The sequence below is a fragment of the Engystomops pustulosus genome, chromosome 4 (assembly GCF_040894005.1).
Source record: "Engystomops pustulosus chromosome 4, aEngPut4.maternal, whole genome shotgun sequence".
NCBI classification, from domain to species: Eukaryota; Metazoa; Chordata; class Amphibia; order Anura; family Leptodactylidae; genus Engystomops; species Engystomops pustulosus.
The window spans coordinates 191,593,293-191,613,089 of record NC_092414.1 but is presented as its reverse complement, the minus strand read 5'-3'; the positions used below and the strand labels follow the sequence as shown (position 1 = coordinate 191,613,089).

The 19,797-nt window shown below is 43.2% G+C and overlaps 1 protein-coding gene across 5 annotated transcripts; it reads right to left on the bottom strand.

Annotated features, from left to right (window-relative positions):
• Window positions 1-8,703: 8,703 nt before the first annotated feature.
• Window positions 8,704-19,249, bottom strand: TGOLN2 (trans-golgi network protein 2). Of its 5 annotated transcripts, none has more exons than XM_072149075.1 (5): window positions 19,090-19,249; window positions 14,337-14,746; window positions 13,332-14,066; window positions 11,952-12,035; window positions 8,704-10,930 (listed from the first exon to the last, which is right to left on the bottom strand). In XM_072149075.1, the coding sequence occupies exons 1-5, from the start codon at window positions 19,157-19,159 to the stop codon at window positions 10,925-10,927; spliced, it is 1,305 nt and encodes a 434-aa protein (XP_072005176.1). In that variant the 5' UTR covers window positions 19,160-19,249; the 3' UTR covers window positions 8,704-10,924. The 5 variants fall into 5 exon arrangements, with proteins under 5 accessions (XP_072005176.1, XP_072005177.1, XP_072005175.1 ...); XM_072149076.1 differs by having other exon boundaries at window positions 13,332-14,030; XM_072149074.1 differs by having other exon boundaries at window positions 13,332-14,378; window positions 14,439-14,746.
• Window positions 19,250-19,797: the final 548 nt, after the last annotated feature.

Genomic DNA, 19,797 nt, shown 5'->3' with positions numbered 1-19,797 from the left:
GACATAGAACAAGTCTGATATCAAATGTTGGTCATAATAAAATCTGGGGTCACCTCGAAGGACAAACTAGGCGCACAGCACAGTAAATAAGACAGTCTGGGAAGTGGCGGCCATGTGACTGCAGCACATTGCCCTATGTATTTGATAAGATAAGACTCATTATCCTCAGACAGCCGCTCCCTCCTCTCCTACCATATGATAGATGAAAGGCTGATTTCTAGTAAATGTACTTCGCACCTGACCAGTGACTAAACAGGATTGGGTGTGGCGAAACACAGTCATGGGTTACAACGTGGTCTAGGAAGTCATTACGGGACTTCCAGAAATTCCACAATGGAAAGGTCTTCGGAATACATAGGACATCAATAATATTTGAAGGATAGGGTTCAACTTGGTCCTCACCAGTAATGGTGGTCCTGATTGATTAGGTTCCACTAGAGAAACTAGAAGCTATGAAAAGGGGTTTCTAGAGAAAAAATTGTTGCCGAAAAAATTACAGTTTGGCAATAGAGAGGTCACATTCTGTCTATAGCTAACCGTAATATGGAAGATATTATATATCCAACCCCCAATATAGGGGTCATTGTAACAGTTCAGCATTGGGCCATCATGACACACCTGTATTGTACAGTGACAATAGCTATAGAGTATAACCAGTAAAACAGGCTTCATTGCCGGAGACAAAATGCCCTTTAGCAGCTGGTGTCCGACACAGAATTAAAGGGGCTTTCCAGTATTTTACTGCTTCGGAAACTCCACCAGAGGGGTCAGACGCCTAGAATCTCTGCTGACATACAGCTTGGCAATGAAATGGCCTCTACATAAGCAAGCACGGCTAGGTACATTGTAAAGTGGCTATAAATAGGACTCACAGTGCTCATCCTAACCCCATAGCCCCTGTTCAGAAAGTGTGTCAGGAGATATCCATTTAGTCATTCCCAAGATAATCCCATTTCAATTTATATGCTAATAAGGAAATGGGTGCCCCCGAGGCATGTCCTCAGCTGTTCCTGCCTGGACCACTTCCTTCTTCTTTCAGTGTCACCCTCATAAATCTAATCTCCCACTAATCTCACCCGCTCCTGGGACTGAGGGCACATCCTGATGCACCAAATGCCTAATTAGCATATGGATTACAATGAGAATATGTCAGAAATGGCATAATGGACAGAAATTATAAAGGTATGTTTGAAATAACAAAGGAACTTCTCTATAATATGCTGCCAACATATTATACCACTTGGGGTAATGGTAGACTCTCTTTAAATGATGCATAGAGCTTAAGGTCATGGAGCTGGTGGGAGTAGTGCTTAAAAGGAAATCAACCACTCAAAAAAAACCCTACAAATACTGACCTCCGCTCCTATTTATCTTGATTCTGGGCCCTGTCATTGCTAGTCTTGACATGCAGGAATCACCTAGAAAATAAAGTTATAATTAGCACCTAATTATGCATGCCCTCGCAACTCCCTCTCCCAGCATAGTTGACATCACATGAGAGGTGTGAATTCAAGCCTCTTGTGAGACATCTTCTCCCTCTCCCATGCTCCCAGCATGGGAGAGGGAGGTGCGGGGGCGTGCATAATTAGCTGCAAATTATAACCTTCTTTTCTAGCTGATCCCGGAACACCGGACATCTCATCCCTGAGTTCTGTGCTGCTAATTCTTAGTCTTTTTTCTAGGTGATCCTGATGGGTGAAGACTAGCAGAGGACAGTGTCGGGATCAAGATGAAGAGGAGCGGAGGTGAGTAGTTGTAGGGCTTTTTTTGTTTTTTGAGTAGTTGATTTCCTTTAAGTTGCCATAGGACCTGTTGTAACATAAGTAGTACTGATGATAGCATAGTAGAACATTTCTTAAAGTGACTGTACACTAAAGCTTCAATTAGGCCTGAGGGTAGTTCTCGATGACGCAGGAAACTTATCTAGATGCTTCCTAAGAACTTGCTGTGTTTGTCTAATGCCCTGTGACCAGATTTAGAAGTAGGAAGTTAGCAGAACTAAAGAGGAAATACCGTAATGTCCAAATGTGTTATCAGCACACAACTTTATCAGGAACCTGAGCATCAAGTATAGGGAAGACCTTCCATTGTCTATGCCGCCTGCATGGTGGTGGAACATAGGGCCTATGGCACACACATATCTGCACTGTATGTACAAGCATTAGGCGTTAGCCGGGAGGTAACCTCTGTTCTCCCCTAGAGGAAAACTCTCTGTAAAAGGAATTCATAAGAATTACATATATTATCTGGGTTCCACTTCCTCCAAATGAAACTACAGTATGATCCTTGACAAAAAGAGTGGGGGAAGGAGGAAACATCGCTATAAAATAAGAGAATGTCTGTTATTTTAGATGCTTATTGCATAATTACAGATATTTCATAGATTTCTGAGAGATCTGGGAACAGGTGATCCCCAACACAAGTTTTCTCAAAAATGCAAATAGAAACATGACCATGCAAGTGCAGTTTCCATTCATTCTTATGAGTGTTCCTATAATAACGTATGTCATTATGTGTAACGGCAGTGCATTGTGGACCCAATGTGCCACCAGACTGGTTTCACTTGGGGCTGATTTTAAAGGGAACCTGTGACCAGGTTTTAAACTACCAGCCCCCCACCGGAGTATAAGGCGCACCATGAATAAATGCCTGCTAAAATGTCTAGGTTCATATATAAGGCGCACCAGATTATAAGGCGCACCTGATTATAAGGAGGAATGACCAGAAGGTGGCAGACCTGTGCACAGTTCAAGGCAGCTGTTGTCTGTAAGTACGGGTCATACATAAGGCGCACTGGACTATAAGGTGCCTTATGTATGGACTATAGTCAAATCAAAGGATTTTTTGTGCGCCTTATAGTCCGAAAAATACGGTAAATTCCCTATTATGTGAAATCTCACACATTTCCCAATAAAAAAAGAATTCTCCAAATATGACAGCACCAAATTCATACAGCACCAGACATGCAGGCAAAATAAAAATTAGGTGGAAACTGGATTTTATTTGCAGCTTGCATTTGCAAATATGTTCGGGGTTATGTAAGGGGTTGTGATCCGAAAGATGACATCTGTATCCTTAATATGACACAAAAAGCATGTTTCCAGGTACTACAGAAAAGAAGATAGGGGCTTCTGAATTGACCCTCCCCCTGCAACCTCTAAACTTGACTCGTGTGAAAATGAGGCAAGAAGAGTCATATTTGTCTGACTTTGGGAGAGATTTTATAGTGGTAAACAGGTGAGATTTCACATAAAGGAGGGGGTTCTAGAAAGTACATTTCATATCCTAGGGGGCTAGTAGTAGAGTGGGTTAAAACCTGGTGACAGGCTCTCCTTCAGGCTGCGTTCACAAATTCTATCTGGATTGCTTTTCAAAATAAAATCCAAATGGAACGGGGAGGTTCTCAGCCTGATCACATATGCGTTTCAATAGATTGTTGTACTCATGTACCATCAGGGTAGTTCACACCCAGGGCCAACGCCAGCACTGGGCATACCTGGACAAGTGTTTGCGTGGGTTTCCTCCGGGTCCTCCAGTTTCCTCCCACACTCCAAAACATACTGGTAGGTTGATTAGATTGTGAACCCCCATTGGGGACAGGGACTAATCTGGCAAACTCTGTGCAGCGCTGCGTAATCTGTGTGCGCTATATAAATAAAGGAATTATTATTATTAGGTGCCAGGTCCAGAGCTCCTGGGGGGGCCCACATACAGAATCCATGGGAGTGACAGGGGGCTGTTTAGTATGATAAACTAGGGAACAGGAGACTGTTTTAGTTTCTGAAATTTTAATGCCGCGATTGCAAAGGGGCCTACTGAAACCTGTAGCCGACCCTGTGCACACTCCATACAATTATTTGACAGGCCCGATGACTAGGATTTGGGGGTTTTGCCAGTGCTGTTATTCCCATAACACATCACCTGACTTCCCTGAATAGCTGAGACTTTGGACACAATTTACAACACCTTTAATACTTGGTTCTCCGATACCAATTTATAATTCTGCTTCAGATATTTTTACTTCACCCATGAGCCAAATCAGTTCTGAATACACAAAGATAACAGGCGTCAATGGTGTGTCAACATATTTATCGACAGAGGTAAAAGAAGGGTGCAGCGGAGGTAAGAAGGGTCACATGGTGCTGTTTTTATTGCTAATGGTTTTTAATAACTCCCTTCCGTAATACATATATTTTTATATGACTGATTATTATATAGTGGGCAGTCTCTTAAAAAATTTCTCCAAGACCAAAAACTTTCTGGCCATGGCGTTTAAAGGCTTAAAGGGGCTTTCCAGTTATATAAGGGAAACCTAATAGAGGACGGATCCAGAACAAACTTCTGTGACCATTGATTGGACTCAGCAAACACATGACCTCTGACACTTCCCACCCTAATGGGAGAGTCAACAAAGCAGCGTGAAACGGGAACCGAAGCAAAACGTGTAACATCCTCTTCCTTCTTCTCACCATCCCGGCCCCCATTGGGTTTCCCAGTATAAGGCTGCATTCACACACATGTATGGGGGACGTATATACGGCCTATATACGTCCCCCATACACTTCTATGGGCTCACGGCCCTGTATGGGAGCGGTACGGAGCAGCACATGTACGGCACCGTACCGCTCCGTAGTCCGTAGAAAGATAGGACATGTCTTATATTTCTACGTGATACGGTGCGCTGCGCTGTATATTCCTATGGACAGGGGCGGAGTCGAGCATAACTGGATAAGACCTTTAACCCATCTACTCAATTATTCTCACTGCCATAGGATTCCACGTGTAAGTCACAGCAGTCCAGGTTGAGGCCGTCACAGGCTTTAATGACTGTATCGTAACCTCATGTGTTATCTCGTGGCCACTGATGCGACTGACACACACTAAATGTGATTCCGTACTCAGAGTATCTTCCATTTTAATTATTCTACCCTAAACCTGCAACCTCTACACAATTTCCAAAACCGTAGCCGGTTGTGAAGGGAGTATGGACAGGGCCCTCTCTGTACGTGGCGGGTATCAGCTGTTGACACGTGCTGTTGTTGGTGCTGATGCCACTACTCCACTCCAATAGCCACATTCCCATCTCACAGCTCAGTCCAATACAGCTCAGCTTTACCGCTTCTTTCACTTAGCTCTGCCCCCTTTGTAGCCCCACCCACTTATAGCAGTGTCAGTAGCTCTGCTACTCTGTGTGAGTTACAACCAGACAGAAGGTAACATGTGACCGGTGCCAGGCAACATCCCACAGCCAAAAATCTGAATGTAGAAGAGGCTGCATTTTTGAAAAGCTCAGTGGATCTTATTTTACTTGAGGAACCTGTCCCCATATACACTCGCCGGCCACTTTATTAGGTACACCTGTCCAACTGCTCGTTAACACTTAATTTCTAATCAGCCAATCACATGGCGGCAACTCAGTGCATTTAGGCATGTAGACATGGTCAAGACAATCTCCTGCAGTTCAAACCGAGCATCAGTATGGGGAAGAAAGGTGATTTGAGGCCTTTGAACGTGGCATGGTTGTTGGTGCCAGAAGGGCTGGTCTGAGTATTTCAGAAACTGCTGATCTACTGGGATTTTTACGCACAACCATCTCTAGGGTTTACAGAGAATGGTCCGAAAAAGAAAAAACATCCAGTGAGCGGCAGTTCTGTGGGCGGAAATGCCTTGTTGATGCCAGAGGTCAGAGGAGAATGGGCAGACTGGTTCGAGCTGATAGAAAGGCAACAGTGACTCAAATTGCCACCCGTTACAACCAAGGTAGGCAGAAGAGCATCTCTGAACGCACAGTACGTCGAACTTTGAGGCAGATGGGCTACAGCAGCAGAAGACCACACCGGGTGCCACTTCTTTCAGCTAAGAACAGGAAACTGAGGCTACAATTTGCACAAGCTCATCGAAATTGGACAGTAGAAGATTGGAAAAACGTTGCCTGGTCTGATGAGTCTCGATTTCTGCTGCGACATTCGGATGGTAGGGTCAGAATTTGGCGTCAACAACATGAAAGCATGGATCCATCCTGCCTTGTATCAACGGTTCAGGCTGGTGGTGGTGGTGTCATGGTGTGGGGAATATTTTCTTGGCACTCTTTGGGCCCTTTGGTACCAATTGAGCATCGTTGCAACGCCACAGCCTACCTGAGTATTGTTGCTGACCATGTCCATCCCTTTATGGCCACAATGTACCCTGTAACATCTGATGGCTACTTTCAGCAGGATAATGCGCCATGTCATAAACCTGGAATCATCTCAGACTGGTTTCTTGAACATGACAATGAGGTCACTGTACTCAAATGGCCTCCACAGTCACCAGATCTCAATCCAATAGAGCATCTTTGGGATGTGGTGGAACGGGAGATTCGCATCATGGATGTGCAGCCGACAAATCTGCGGCAACTGTGTGATGCCATCATGTCAATATGGACCAAAATCTCTGAGGAGCTTCCAGCACCTTGTTGTATCTATGCCACAAAGAATTGAGGCAGTTCTGAAGGCAAAAGGGGGTCCAACCTGTTACTAGCATGGTGTACCTAATAAAGTGGCCGGTGAGTGTATGTTTCTTGCTTCTTTTACAAAGTTATCCATAGTTTTTATAGAGTAGATTTAAAAAAAAAAAAAAAAAACTTATTTGGATGTGGCTCCTACAACCTACTATGACCTTTTAGTAAATGAATGGAAAGTCTATCCAGGAGACTGAAAACAATTATGCCATCAGGGTACATCTGATGCCATATCAATGTCCACGGCTTTGGCGTTAAGAGGGATGGATTATGTTTGGACACAATTAACCCCTTTAGGATGCGTCCTCACATTCAGCATTTCAGATGCAGTTTTTGAAGCCAAAAATCAGGTGTGGATCATAATGGGTGAGACAAATAATTGAAAGGTGCTACTTCTCCTCCTAGCTTTACTCCACTCCTGGTTTGGGCATCAAAAACTGCATTCGAAAAACTGAACGTGTGACTGCACCCTTAAGGTCAGTAGGAATCAAACAATAATAAAACATATAAACTTTTTAAAAAATTAATAAACGCCTCTACACACACATAAATGCTCAGATAATGAGATTCTACACTCCAGAACCATGGCCAGTGTATCAGAGGATCCAGAGTGTCGCATGAACGAAAAGAAAATTCCAGGACTCATTTAAAAAGGTGCAAATTCCTCAAGTTTATTTCAAATCATCCAAAATAACATTAATAATTTCATCTTTCTATAACTTAATAAAGCACCATATTCACCCCCTTTATTTCCGATTGGAACCCCAAGACCTGAAGTGGCACAGAACATTTCTATGATTTACATTATATCACAGTTTAAAGAGCATTTACCATAACTAAAAATCTATATAAAAACAACAATAAATTTACCTTTTAATTAAAGGGGCTGGTGAAATAACTATAGATGTGCAGCTTCTGGCCAGTACAAGGACACCTACCGATTCTGGCTCCGTGCCCTGTGCATACATGGTAACTGACAGCTGATCGATGTCAGGGGGCGCTGTTGGCCCATTATTCATGACCTTACATCGGGACAAGACATCAATAGTAACTCCTGACCAACCCCTTTAAGGGAACCCCTTCTGATTGTTTGTCTTTGTTTCAAGTAAACCCAACTCTGGAGCATCTTTTCTTTAGAACTCAATGTCGTACCATTCCTCTATTATCCCTCCAGGAAATGCAGGCCCCTTTATATACTAGAAAATGCTAGTTACATGTGTTTACATTGGATTTTTATAGCATTTCCATCATATCAAGTTCTCTGTTACTTCGTATTGCTGACACATGTAATATCCGGCATGGTATGGCGCTTCATTGGTCCCTGAGTAGCATGCGGTACTATCCTTACACCTAAACAAAGAGAAAGGCGGCCATTTTGAACCTCACTGATTTCACTTGGTCCCACTAGGTGTTGCCTATAGCGAACTGCTTTATACAGGTTAAAGAACTGTATATACAACTTACCCGCTTGGTGTCTTCTTTTATTAATTAAATGGTCGCCCGTACTGTGTACAGGTAAAGGGCCGCCGCCGCCTTATCAATAAATCTACTTATAATCCCACGTACTACACCAAAAGCGATTTACAAAATCACTTGTCACTGTAGTATGTGGAATAAACGCATTGTACATCTCATGGCATTCATAACAAGAGATAACACAAAAAGCTAAAAAAAACAAACAAACAAAAAAAAAAAACATACACACACAAAAAAAATTCACATCATATACAAAACTGTCCTTGAACCAGAAAGAAAATCCTGTATGTTATAACTTGTATATAAAAATCACGACAATGCCAAGTCTTTACATCACCGATTTTGGCTTGGTTGGAATTTTATTTCTAGCCTCATCCTTCCCTTATTGGTGCCATAATTTTAAAATCAATCTACATTAACAAAAAATTTTAAAAAAAACCTACAGATATTCACCTGTCCTCCTCTTCATCCCGATCCCGGCACTGGTCTTCTGTAATCTTGACACGCCGGGATCACGCAAAAAGGAAACCTACAATTGGCAGGATGGAGTGCGGGGACAAGTTGTCCAGAGCTCCGGGTTGCTTACTATGTGTGCTGGGAGAGGGAGGTAACGTCACAAGAGGTGTGAATTCATGCCTCTTGCGTAATAGATACCTTGTTGGAGAGGGAGGTGACATCATGAATAATTAGCAGCCCGGAGTCTCCAAGTCTTTTTTTCTAGGTGAAAATTGGGGGATTGGGGTAAATTGGGGTAAAAAGGAGGACATCTGTAGTTTTTTTTTTTACTTATTGGGAGTGGTAGATTTCCTTTACCATAAGACTCTCTAGTGGCCAATCCTGGGCAGATGCAGGATGTCTGGCACCACCCACCTGACTGTAAACATCCTAATTAGCACATTGAGTGGGAAAATGAACCGCACCACCACCTCCCAACCGAAATATTGAGAGATGGGTGGAACTCTACTCCTTTTCTTTCTTCACTCTAGTTTCAATTTTGTTAAATTCTATTCTGAGGTTTTTCTAAACAAAATATTTAAACCTTTTTAAAAACGAGTTACAACCATTACGCTGTGCTCCACATGATCAGCATTCTCGGACCCAAACTTTCTACATTATACAATAAGATGCCACGTTGTTATTATCATGTATCATCATTCCGGGGGTTCCTATTTTACAGGCATTTTCGTGCAGCGGAGTAGAAGCTATTGTCCCCTGTTATCAGAAAATACAATACAACTGCAGTGCAATAGGAGATAATATGACACATGAATCTACCACACAATAAAACAGCTCTATACTGAATTGTCTCTTTTTACATAGTGCAAAACACAAGTCTATTCTAAAGTCACGCTATTGCTGAACCATAATACCCATAGAGGGAGGTCATAGGTCAGTAATAGCATGAGTTGTTCTAATAGCAAATATAACATACACAGTGAAAATATCTATCCCTCCAAATAAATTACTGGGCTTACATGGCCCAGTTAGGGCTGTGTTCAGATTTTACCACACAATGAGGAACACCGGAGGGACCGCCTCAGAGGAACACCGGAGGGACCGCCTCAGAGGAACACCGGAGGGACCGCCTCAGAGGAACACCGGAGGGACCGCCTCAGAGGAACACCGGAGGGACCGCCTCAGAGGAACACCGGAGGGACCGCCTCAGAGGAACACCGGAGGGACCGCCTCAGAGGAACACCGGAGGGACCGCCTCAGAGGAACACCGGAGGGACCGCCTCAGAGGAACACCGGAGGGACCGCCTCAGAGGAACACCGGAGGGACCGCCTCAGAGGAACACCGGAGGGACCGCCTCAGAGGAACCCGAATCTAAGTCGTCAATGTGAACAGGGCCCGGAGGAAACATTGCACCTACAAAAAGGGGAATCTGAAGAGTGATCTTAATAATGAAGTGCACCTACCATGAAACGGGCAACGACAGATACAAAACTGCAGACAGTGTTAGGTATAGGCCCTGGAGACCTGTGTAACCATTGTGTATTTTGCCTGTAGCAGCAGGACTGCAGCTTCTTTGACTCACACTGCTGTGCATTGCCCGCTTCTTACTCTTCACTCTAAATGATTCATATTGGATTCAAATCAGAAGCATGTTACGACTTTTAGTCAGAACAGAGGGACTGGGCTGTGGAGCAGCTCAATGCAGGGAACTAAGAGCACAGCAGTGTAAGGACAAACTCCACAGTGACTGTGAAGAAGCTACAACCCTAGAATATAAATGCATTTTTCCCCATTCTTGCTCCCACTAACACCACACACAAAGCTATGATGACACAGCTCTCCAGGACCAATACCCAAACACTGCAGCTCCGTACGGTCAAATCTAATGACGGAGACCACTTCGGAATTTGGAAATTTTATAAATAAATTATTTAAATGGAATCTAACACTACATCACAAGATACATCATGTACACACAGGATAAGGGGGATTTTTTTTCTTTTCTAAAACCCCTTACACTACATAGCATAATATTTCTCAGACATTGCCTACTAAGAGCAAAAAATTCAACAGCGACCGACAAGTCGTTGAGTCGCAGATATGACCGTTCTTTCGGTCACATCTGTTCCCAGGAAAGCTGGGTGATTAGTACTAGTGAATGTGCATGGTAATCCAGTGATATATCATGACTACTGGGAGTGGTAATGGTGGCCATGGCAGTGTGCACCCAGCTTTCCTGGAATCTTCTATAAGGACACAAGATAAATCCAGAAACAAAATTTGTGAATGTGCAAATACAGCTTAAGAGTAAACTACTAGACAGTACGTTCCGTCGTCCCAGATACAAGCCTAGGAGCACACAGGTGGTAATCTATAGGATACGGGTGGTACTGGGTGCTAAATTCACCGGCATTCAGAAGTGGATTGGGGAGTGATCTATTACAATTCAGGATGGAAACTTCCATGGAGACAGAGGGAAGCCAGCGGATGGATCAAATCTGGAAAAAAAGAGGAGACAAATGATAAACATTGATGTATTTAGTCTCCAGCGCCATACCATGGCACGTGGGTGCTGACCATCAATGGCCCAGAGATCAAGGATATCGGTGGTCAATCAATTCCCCAGAATGCCGCACCACCTTCAGGTGAATCTGTGTAGCACATAATTAGGAAATCTACCATTAAAAACCATCATGATAAACCAGGTACACTCATTTGTAGATCCAGACACCGGGACTGTGGTAATCTTCTGATATTTGTTTCGTTGTTGTTTCGTCTAAAATCAACTTTTATGCTGGAGGGCTCCTGAAGGTGTTAGCAGAGCCCCTCAGTGCCGATTCACAGGCTGTTACAATTAGCAGAACATGAGTCACCCAACTCCCTGCTCTCTCCTTCCTACCTCTGCCTTTGTATTACAACAGCAGCAGAAAGAGCATTGGGAGGGGAGATCTGGTCTCCTCCTTGTAACAGCATGTGAAGCTACAGCGCAAAGGGGTTTTGGTAATGCCACCCCATAGTTTGCATAATTATTAAAGTTAATTTTAGAAGCATGGATAACAAATATAAGAAGATTACCACAATCACAGTGCCTGGATCTATGAGTAAGTGTCCCTGGGTTTTTGTTTTTTTTATTAGCACAAATTCCCTGTAAGAAGTTATCAAATTGGGCTAAAGTTTGTATTTTTAAAGTTGTGCTAAAGGACTCCCTCCACAACCTAATACTTATCCCCTATTCTATAAATACGCAATGGTGTCTTAAGCACTACGGAATTTGATGGCGCTATATAAAGATTATTATTATTTATAAGACAAGCCCTTTAAGAATGTCTTATGATCTGCCGCCAACTACCGGTTTGGTCTGTTCTATCCACAACTATAGAGTATTATATAATGACACTATGAGCAGTGTTCACCCATTATTTAGGCTCCCAGTCCACCTTCTGATAGATTTTTCACATGGCACCAACATTATGACAGATGGTGAAGGTCCTATATAGCATCGTGCTCTCCCAGTCTCACCTTATGTTCTAGTCTCTGGTACTCCCCAGAATTTGGCCGCCTTCCACCTCTCGAGCGTCTTCCTTCAAGTGCATAAGCGATGATCTGAGAACGGCAAGAATAAAATACACAATTAAAAATTGTTTGTCACTAACAGGAAGGATGCACCCGATACTCTAGAGCAGGGGTGCACGAACGGCACGAGTTGCAGCTCATTAGTGCAGGAGCCCAGGTAGCTAGGTTACAGCTGACAGGTCCTGACTGCTCCTGACTCCCGATCTTGGTTGTATGAGCCGGTGTCAGGACCCAGAGCAGAGCGGTGCCCAGTGCAGGAGAGAAACTCTGCGCCACTCTGCTCTGGGTCACAATGTCCCCTTACACAACCATGATTAGGACGCAAGTAGAGAAGAATCTGCAGTGTTCCACAGTGGGGACTGGGATTGCCAGGTTTACTGCCCTCGGCCCTAAGAGGCTGGCGGTTCCTTACCACCCTTGGACTTAGGGGGCCAGCGCTTTCTAACCGCCCTCAGCCATAGGGAGCTGGCGGTTTCCTATTGCCCTAGGGTGCAGTAGGCTCCTTACCAGCCTCGGCCCTAGGGGGCTGGCGGCTTCCTACTGCCCTAGGGGGTGGTCGGCTCCTTATCATCGTTGGCCCTAGGGGGCCGGCAGATTTTATTACAGTGTACTCTGGTCAATTTTATTATGTATTGCCTGGTCTTTTATTATGTATTGCCAGGGTGACTTGGGCAAACTGAGTGTTTGGTCGTCCACTTGCCAAACGAGGTTCAATGTGGATAAATGTAAGGTTATGCACCTGGGGGCAAATAATCCAAAGGCAAAATATGTCCTTGGGGGGAGTAAATCTGGGAGAGTCCCTTGTTGAGAAGGACCTACATACAACGTAGAGCCACAAAAATAAGGGGTATGGGGGGGTCTTAGTTGTGAGGAAAGATTAGAACAACTAGATTTATTTAGTCTGGAAAAGAGACGACTACGAGGGGACATGATTAATTTATATAAATATATGAATGGTCCATACAAAAAATATGGTGGTAAGTTGTTTCAGATTAAATCAAATCAAAAGACGAGGGGGCACTGTCTCCATCTGGAGAAATCAAGGTTTAATCACCAGAGGTGACAGGGCTTTTTTACTATGAGAACTGTCAATCTGTGGGATAGACGAGCTCAGGAGCTGGTCACAGCAGGGACAGCAGAGAGCTTCAAGAAGGGTCTAAATGCCTTTTTACACCTAAATAACATTGATGGTTATGTTATATAGAATGGTTTCCCCTAAATCCCTTCCTCATCCAATCCCTTCCCTTCCTTGATTGAACTTGATGGACAAGTGTCTTTTTTCAAAAGTATAAACTATGATATATTAATAAAGATTGCTACTCATACCTTGCGTTTGTTGTGGTAAGCTATGTAAAGCACAGCGACAAGGACAGCTGAGGTGACCAGGTAAGCAAAGAAATGGCTGCTTTCTGCCCCCTCCTGGTAAACATTGTTCTCTAGATTTCCAGGTGAAAGTTTTTCTTGCTGATCTGGTATTTCTTCAGTATCCAGTATTCGATCCACATTATCCACATCAGTATCTACATTTATATCATTCTCTTCCTCCAGTCGGGTGTCCTCCTCATCTTGCGGAGGCTCATCATCTTTAAAATCTTCCTGATCCTCCTCCTGGGCATGTGTCACTTCATTCTGTTTCTCTACGTCTGTCTGTACATCTTCTTCAGTGTCTTCTACTCCAGGTGGTACTTCCTGCTTGCTATCCTCCTCAGGCTTTACCTCAGGTTGCTTCTGCTTCTCCTCCTCAGGTTTTACCTCAGGCTGCTTCTGCTTCATCTCGTCAGGTTGCTTCTGTTTCTTCTCCTCAGGCTTTACCTCGGGCTCTTTCTGTTTCTCCTCAGGCTTTACCTCGGGCTCTTTCTGCTTCTCCTCCTCAGGCTTTACCTCAGGATGCTTCTGCTTCTCCTCCTCAGGCTTTACCTCAGGATGCTTCTGCTTCTCCTCCTCAGGCTTTACCTCAGGAAGCTTCTGCTTCTCCTCCTCAGGCTTTACCTCAGGATGCTTCTGCTTCTCCTCCTCAGGCTTTACCTCAGGCTCTTTCTGTTTCTCCTCCTCAGTCTTTACCTCAGGCTCTTTCTGTTTCTCCTCAGGCTTTACCTCAGGCTCTTTCTGTTTCTCCTCAGGATTTAGCTCAGGCTCTTTCTGTTTCTCCTCCTCAGTCTTTAGCTCAGGCTCTTTCTGTTTCTCCTCCTCAGTCTTTAGCTCAGGCTCTTTCTGTTTCTCCTCAGGATTTAGCTCAGGCTCTTTCTGTTTCTCCTCAGGATTTAGCTCAGGCTCTTTCTGTTTCTCCTCAGGATTTAGCTCAGGCTCTTTCTGTTTCTCCTCAGGATTTACCTCAGGCTCTTTCTGTTTCTCCTCCTCAGGCTTTACCTCAGGGTGTTTCTGCTTCTCCTCCTCAGGCTTTACCTCAGGGTGTTTCTGCTTCTCCTCCTCAGGCTCTTTCTGTTTCTCCTCCTCAGGCTTTACCTCAGGTTGTTTCTGCTTCGCCTCCTCAGACTTGAGCCCTTGCTTGCTCTGTTTCTCTTCCTCAGCCTTTACCTCAGGTTGCTTGTGCTCCTCGTTCTCAGGCTTTACCTCAGGTTGCTTCAGCTTCTCCTCCTCAGGCTGCTTTGGCTTCTCGTCCTGAGGCTTTACCTCCGGCTGGTGGTTCTTCTCATCAGATTGTACCTCTTGCTGTAATTTCACTTCAGGCTGTACCTCATCTTGGGCGATTTTCCTGTCAGGCGGTACATTTGCAGGTGCAGCTGTTAAAGAATAAATAAATTTAAATGACAAGATTAAAAAACCTATGAAAAAACTAATTAAAAAAATATTTTATTATGCAGTAGTAAGCAATAACACCATGTGGCATTCCCATGTTTCACATTAATAGCATATCCACAGAATAAGACATCCATGTTTGGAACACCACTACTTGTACCCATGTCCATAGGACCTTAACAGAAAGGAAGATAGTAACCAGGTCCCTCTACATCAGCCGCCTCGTAGCCTAATATTCAGATGTATTACATATAAATGGGACACTGGCAGCACAATTACTTTACAATACATTATGTTGTTACTCAGGAGAGTGGAGAAAGAAGTAGGCCATAGACCAAGTGGGGTAGAAAAAAACCCCCACAGTTAGGCCATATTATAGTGGCATATTATATTATACTGCGTGGTCCAAATGATACCCTAGGATTAATCAAATAATATACAGGTGGTCCCCTACTTAAGAACACCCGACTTACAGACGACCCCTAGTTACAAACGGACTTCTGGTAATTGTTAATAAACAGCTGTAACAGTTATCAAAGTTGACTGAAATTAAGCTTTTTTTGTTAATCATGGTTCTTATGACAATTCAACATTTTTAAAAATCCAATTGTCACAGAGACCAAAAAAATTTGTTTGGAGCTACAATGATAAAATATACAGTTCCAACTTACATACAAATTCAACTTAAGAACAAACGTACAGAACCTATCCTGTAAGTAACTTGGGGACTGCCTGTACTGAAATTCTACTGTACTGTAGTATATGAATATTACAACCTGCCTCAGATGCCCCCGGCTGTCCTGGCAGCTGTCCGCCACCATGAGGTCATACAGGCATGTGGAGGACACACACACTGCTGATACTTATCTCCTTGTCTTGAGACATTTTAAGTATCATTACGAATCCAGACTTCCATGAGTTATATTCTTGTACATAGGGGGCAGTATTATAGTAGTTATATTCTTGTACATAGGGGAGCAGTATTAAAGGAGTTATATTCTTGTACATAGGGGGCAGTATTATAGTAGTTATATTCTTGTACATAGGGGAGCAGTATTATACTAGTTATATTCTTGTACATAGGGGGAGTATTATACTAGTTATATTCTTGTACATAGGAGGCAGTATTATAGTAGTTATATTCTTGCACATAGGAGGCAGTATTATAGTAGTTATATTCCTGTACATAGGGGGCAGTATTATAGTAGTTATATTCCTGTACATAGGAGCAGTATTATAGTAGTTATATTCTTGTACATAGGGAGCAGTATTATAGTAGTTATATTCTTGTACATAGGGAGCAGTATTATAGTAGTTATATTCTTGTACATAGGGGGCAGTATTATAGGAGTTATATTCTTGTACATAGGGGGCAGTATTATAGTAGTTATATTCCTGTACATAGGGACAGTATTATAGTAGTTATATTCTTGTACATAGGGGGCAGTATTATAGTAGTTATATTCTTGTACATAGGGGGCAGTATTATAGTAGTTATATTCCTGTACATAGGGGGCAGTATTATAGTAGTTATATTCTTGTACATAGGGGGCAGTATTATAGTAGTTATATTCCTGTACATAGGGACAGTATTATAGTAGTTATATTCTTGTACATAGGGGGCAGTATTATAGTAGTTATATTCTTGTACATAGCGGGCAGTATTATAGTAGTTATATTCTTGTACATAGCGGGCAGTATTATAGTAGTTATATTCTTGTACGTGGGGGCAGTATTATAGTAGTTATATTCTTGTACATAGGAGGCAGTATTATAGTAGTTATATTCTTGAACATAGGGGGCAGTATTACAGTAGTTATATTCTTGTACATAGGGGTCAGATTTCCAACTCCTCCCATAAAACACGGGGCAACTTTTCATTTTATTTCCAAGGCCACTTTTAATTCCCAGTCCACCCCTGAATGGGGGCATATGGTGGTTACAGTCAGAACCCCTTGGAGGAATATCTATGGCTGCCATAGAGGGGAAAGCTCCGTAATAGCTGGGAAAAAAAAAAAAAAAAACGCTCCATGCATAATTAAGAAAAGTGAAAATCAGACAACATCTTAGTGGATTCAGAAACATCCGTGAACTCATTTAATTATTATTAACATAAACTCATTGCAATTTAGTGCATTAAAATGCCTCGGGTTGTGCTGCTTTATAATGAGGTGAATGAGCAGGGTGCACCCCTGGCATAAAATGTGAGTCAACGAACTGTGAGTATCAAAGTAGAGTAATGGGACTTTAAAGGGGCGCTCCTATGAATAATTTCATAGCAAAGTGACCCAGAAGAATGGAACATACTTCAATTTTGGAAACTAAACAATGACCTGGTTGCACGACCTGTAAACCTAATGTTTGCTACAATGCCAAGTAAATGTGACCTATGAGCAATATTCGGGTTCAGGAGGCTACAGCTGGAATAGGGATCTATAGGGAATATTACTCATTAAATGGTAGGTATACAAAGGTACGGCATAGTCCACGTGCTCTCCTATGGTAACACTAGCATGCCTCCTGGTGAACAGAGCCGTAACATAGCTGATGCAAAGACAGCCTTAAAGGCAGTGCTACGTGCAGCTCTTTCCACACAGGAGACACTATGTCCCTATTACTCTGTCACTCTCCCATGACGGATCCTCATTAAAGCAGAACGAAGGACATAGTTCAAGTATTCCACTTGTTGTCCTGGTTTATTACCTCTGCTAAAAGTCAGCCGTCCTCTGACTAATGTGTAGTACGCTCTGCCTGTTTCCCTTGTAGCTTAGTTATATGACCGTTCTATGCCTGGAGTTGAAAGATTCAGAAGGTTCAACAATTTTTTTGCATGTAACAGAGTAATATAATTGTGATGCAGATCTTTAAATCCTCATGTAGGCATCTGATTACAGGAGGTGTAATATCAAGACCCCCAAACCTTGACTATATGGGGAATTCCATTCCAAAAAGTCCCTAGTACTCCATACTGCACCACATATATTTAGAAACTGATCACTACAGATGCCCATCAATGATTGAGGGCAGCTCTTCAACCCATTAGATCCTTGGGTATTGCTGAAGATTTCACCATCTGAATTGCAAAGGGAGGACTTTGTGTTCTAGAAATCCGCAACACGAGCAGATGCGAGATCCACACCACAGAATTTACACCACGGATCCTTTTCCGCAGTGGAATAGAATATGGATAACATTTATTTAAAGCATCGGTAAATTGTAACAGAATTACATAAATGATGAGAACAGTAAATTTTAGTAAGTAAATCTGTTTCTCTGCCTTTCAAGGAGACCTACCATGAGGAGTCTACCATCAGAAGTAGATCTGATGGTACATTCCTACTGCCTCTGCCCTAATCTGTAATTTAATAATCCTGGAACATAACTTGTTAAAAACTAGTAAAATATAAATTACCTGCAGAGGCTACTGGGGTGTGGAGTAGCCTGGCCAAGAGCTGGGAACTAAGGCTTCTGCACGTCCCAGTACCCTTAGCAGTGCCGCCTCATCCTGACATATTGTACCTTTTGTAAGAACACATGCCCATATTATTTTTAAGCTAAGGTGGATAACCCTTTTATTTGCCAGGGTCCTGGGATCAAGTCCCAGGGTCAACATCAGCAAAGAGTTTGTATGTTCTCTTCGTGTTTGTGTGGGTTTCCTCCAGGTCCTCCGGTTTCTTCCCACGCGCCAAAAGCTACTGGTAGGTTGAAGATATTGTGAGCCCTATTGGGGACCAATTTGGCAAGCTCTGTGCGGCGCTGCGTAATCTGTCTGAGCTATAAAAATAAAGGAATTATTATTATGTCGTCACCCTGTTTCTTTCTCCTGCTCAAAAAAAGCACAGAGAGGCTGTTTTATGCAAGGAAATATATTAGAGTTTCCTATTATCACGTGCTCTATTCATTTCTGAAATAAATAAAGAAATAGATGCAAAGGTTTAGGGCAAGTAAAGACACTTATGCCTGACCCATGGGATCAAGGATAGTGAACTGAATGCCTTGTGTCCAAACACAGGGAATGCCACTAACCACAACAGGAGGGTTGCCCATGTTAATACACATACACTCTATAGAGGAAACATGGGGGCACCTGTTCTTGTAATGGGTAGAGCCTGACACTACATGGTGCAGGCCCATCACATCTATATGACGCCATATAGCGGCCCTATCTTATTACATGTCAGTCAGCAGACCACAATGACAGGTGCAGCAGCCCCCGGACCGGAAGTGGATGCCGAGCTGTCAATATTTAAAGGGACAGTCCACGACCCTCCACTCCTGCACCCACCCAGATCCCTCAGTGATAAATCCACTACGTGTGATGTCTCACCCCGTGCTGAAGATATAGTGACGGCCAGCAGGACGGCGAGGAGCATCGCAAAACACACACGAGCCGCCATCGTTGTGGAATATTCTGCGATACTTCCGCTTTGACTTCCGGCTTCCGGTTAAACAGGGGCCGCCACGCTGGTACACCTCGAAGGTGGACAAAGATGGCCGCGGCTGAGAAGCGTTTACGCGCGCCACCTTGTGGTAGCGATAGGAACAGGTGATGTATAGAATAGAAATAGAATAGTTATAGAAATGAGTAACTGTGACTTACCTAATGTTATTTTCTAAAATGTAAAAAATATTTTCATGTAAAAATGTTTAATGTCCAATTCAGTTTACAGTTATATTACTCCACTTCTGTGAGCATCTATGTGGCTCCCCATAATGTATAATGCCACATACACTCACCGGCCACTTTATTAGGTACACCTGTCCAACTGCTCGTTAACACTTAATTTCTAATCAGCCAATCACATGGCGGCAACTCAGTGCATTTAGGCATGTAGACATGGTCAAGACAATCTCCTGCAGTTCAAACCGAGCATCAGTATGGGGAAGAAAGGTGATTTGATGCCTTTGAACGTGGCATGGTTGTTGGTGCCAGAAGGGGTGGTCTGAGTATTTCAGAAACTGCTGATCTACTGGGATTTTCACGCACAACCATCTCTAGGGTTTACAGAGAATGGTCCGAAAAAGAAAAAACATC

Coding starts and splice junctions, on each gene's coding strand:
- TGOLN2 (XM_072149071.1), bottom strand. CDS start 19,159: ATGGCGGCTCGTGTGTGTTTTGCGATGCTCCTCGCCGTCCTGCTGGCC. Junction 14,747..19,089: donor CACTATATCTTCAGCACGGG/GTGAGACATCAC, acceptor ATTCTTTAACAG/CTGCACCTGCAAATGTACCG. Junction 12,036..13,331: donor CTTACCACAACAAACGCAAG/GTATGAGTAGCA, acceptor TGCCGTTCTCAG/ATCATCGCTTATGCACTTGA.